Source organism: Stegastes partitus, unplaced genomic scaffold, assembly GCF_000690725.1.
Source record: "Stegastes partitus isolate 25-593 unplaced genomic scaffold, Stegastes_partitus-1.0.2 Scaffold4299, whole genome shotgun sequence".
In the NCBI taxonomy this organism is placed as follows: Eukaryota; Metazoa; Chordata; class Actinopteri; family Pomacentridae; genus Stegastes; species Stegastes partitus.
The window spans coordinates 1-1,940 of record NW_007582030.1 but is presented as its reverse complement, the minus strand read 5'-3'; the positions used below and the strand labels follow the sequence as shown (position 1 = coordinate 1,940).

At 41.8% G+C, this 1,940-nt stretch overlaps 1 protein-coding gene across 1 annotated transcript; it reads right to left on the bottom strand.

Moving 5' to 3' along the window:
• Nucleotides 1-166: 166 nt before the first annotated feature.
• LOC103376392 (patatin-like phospholipase domain-containing protein 7) lies at nucleotides 167-939 on the bottom strand (the record flags this gene model as incomplete). Its single annotated transcript, XM_008306754.1, has 3 exons — nucleotides 167-290; nucleotides 443-574; nucleotides 734-939. Coding segments are annotated over 3 exons (462 nt in total), but the record flags the coding sequence as incomplete, so codon positions are not given.
• Nucleotides 940-1,940: the final 1,001 nt, after the last annotated feature.

Sequence of the window (1,940 nt, the reverse complement as noted above, 5' to 3'; positions counted from 1 at the left end):
TTGGACTGCACAATCCAAATTTTGGTCAAAACTTTTTTCCCAGCGCATAGGGGATTTAAAAAACACTAACGCCCATAGCAGAAGGGGAGGAGAACGCCAGGAAATACATGGACAAAAGCAGGCTTATACCCACAGTCTACATCCAGTAGACGATTACGGTTCTTACCACTCCAATCAGGTCTCCACGTCCATACTCTCCTATCAGCTCCTTCTTGCCATCCTCCTTCATGATCACAGAGCGCAGTCGACCACTCAACACAATGAAAGTACTGTCCGATTTCTCTCCTTGTCTGAAAATAATACGGATAACTTCAGTTCAGCTGCAAACAAGTCTCTGAACCAAAATAAAATTTATGAATTTAGTCACCTTCATTGTTAACTTGCATCAGTGTTTTAAAAAAAAACTATTTGACCAAGATCTGCAAGGTCATCAGTAGGATACCTGTAAACAGCTCTGCCAGCTTCCACAGCCATCCAGTCAAGAGCAAAGTCTATCTGTCTGACAAAGGAGGACATCCTCTTCACCACCGTGTGAGCAACATTCAGCACGACTTTCGGCTCCACGCGCATTATCCTGAGGAACAAACAAACAAAAAAAGGAGTTAAAAGAAAACTCACAGATCATTCTGATTACTCAAAAAAAGAATAATTTTCTGAGGCAAAGTATGTTTTATAAGGCCAGAACAGTACACTTCTATCTTGCATGGTTAGGTGTGTGGATGTGTCCACTGACTCATAGAAGTGGGTTTTGGAAATGGAGAGGAAGCTGCAGTCTCGCTGGGCTCTAACGGTGAATATGAGGGGCTCTCCGGTCAGGACGGCGAGGTGACCAACGAGCTCTCCAGGATGTGTCACAAACAGGCGTGTCTCTTCTTCACGGTCAATCATCCGCTGGTAAACATGGAGGAGGCCGGAAATAACAAACTGGATGCTCACCTCCTACAACCCCAAGAGGGGAGAAATGAGAAAATAGCACAGATTTTAAAGTCTGAAGGTGAACGTCAAGAGTGAGGTGTTCTCAAGGAATCAAATTGTTTTTAATGTGTTGAACAAAATCCTAACANAAAAAAAGGCATGTGGGTAATTTAAGTGTGAAATGCATTTACAGTTTTAGCGGTTCGTGACTTTTGAGGAGCATTGCATTGTTCCAACAGGTTCTATAAATAAGATCTCTGCATCTCATCACCCCGAGCTGACGTCAACACAGCAGTGCTAAATATGTCTCAGAACCTTAGCCACCTCTACAACAATCTTATTTCCACTATCACAGAAAAGCTGCAATGACAGCTTTCCTCCTCCAGGTAACAGTAACCATAGCATCCATCAACCCAGGTATTATTAGAAGCAGCGTGGCAGAGGCCAGCCACACCAGCCAATGGGAAAGTAGGTGAGTGAAGCCAGGAGACTTTGCTTTACATAGGATGTCGAAATGAACATGCAAACAGTGTTGGCATTAATATCCATCTCAGATTTTAACCCATCAAGGAGGAAACTGGGAAATGTAGAGTGATTTGTAAAAGTTTTAGAGCACTTTTGTTTTAGATTCTTCTCTATTACACATGTGGGGCTTTTTAACCGGTCTCTAATTAGTTCTGGAAAATGTGACGACTCCAGACGTACAGCCTGGGTCATAAAATATTATCTTCAGCAACAAGAACAAGGAGTCAGGCAGCATACACAGCCCCATCTTCATTTTTTCCCCCAGTTTACTGTAGCCTGTATCAAATGAACTAAAAATGACCCATGGTGTCTTTTTTTTTTTTTTGAGAGGATACTTTATTAGGACAGTACCACATAATGCTGAAGCTTAAAGAACAAAAGAGGTGGAGCTACAAATTAAAAAGCTATGGATTGTACATGACTGATAAATGCAGGTAACAGGTACTGAATATATCTTTTCTTCTTACTCATTAAATTCAACCTGAGATGTCTCAACTGCA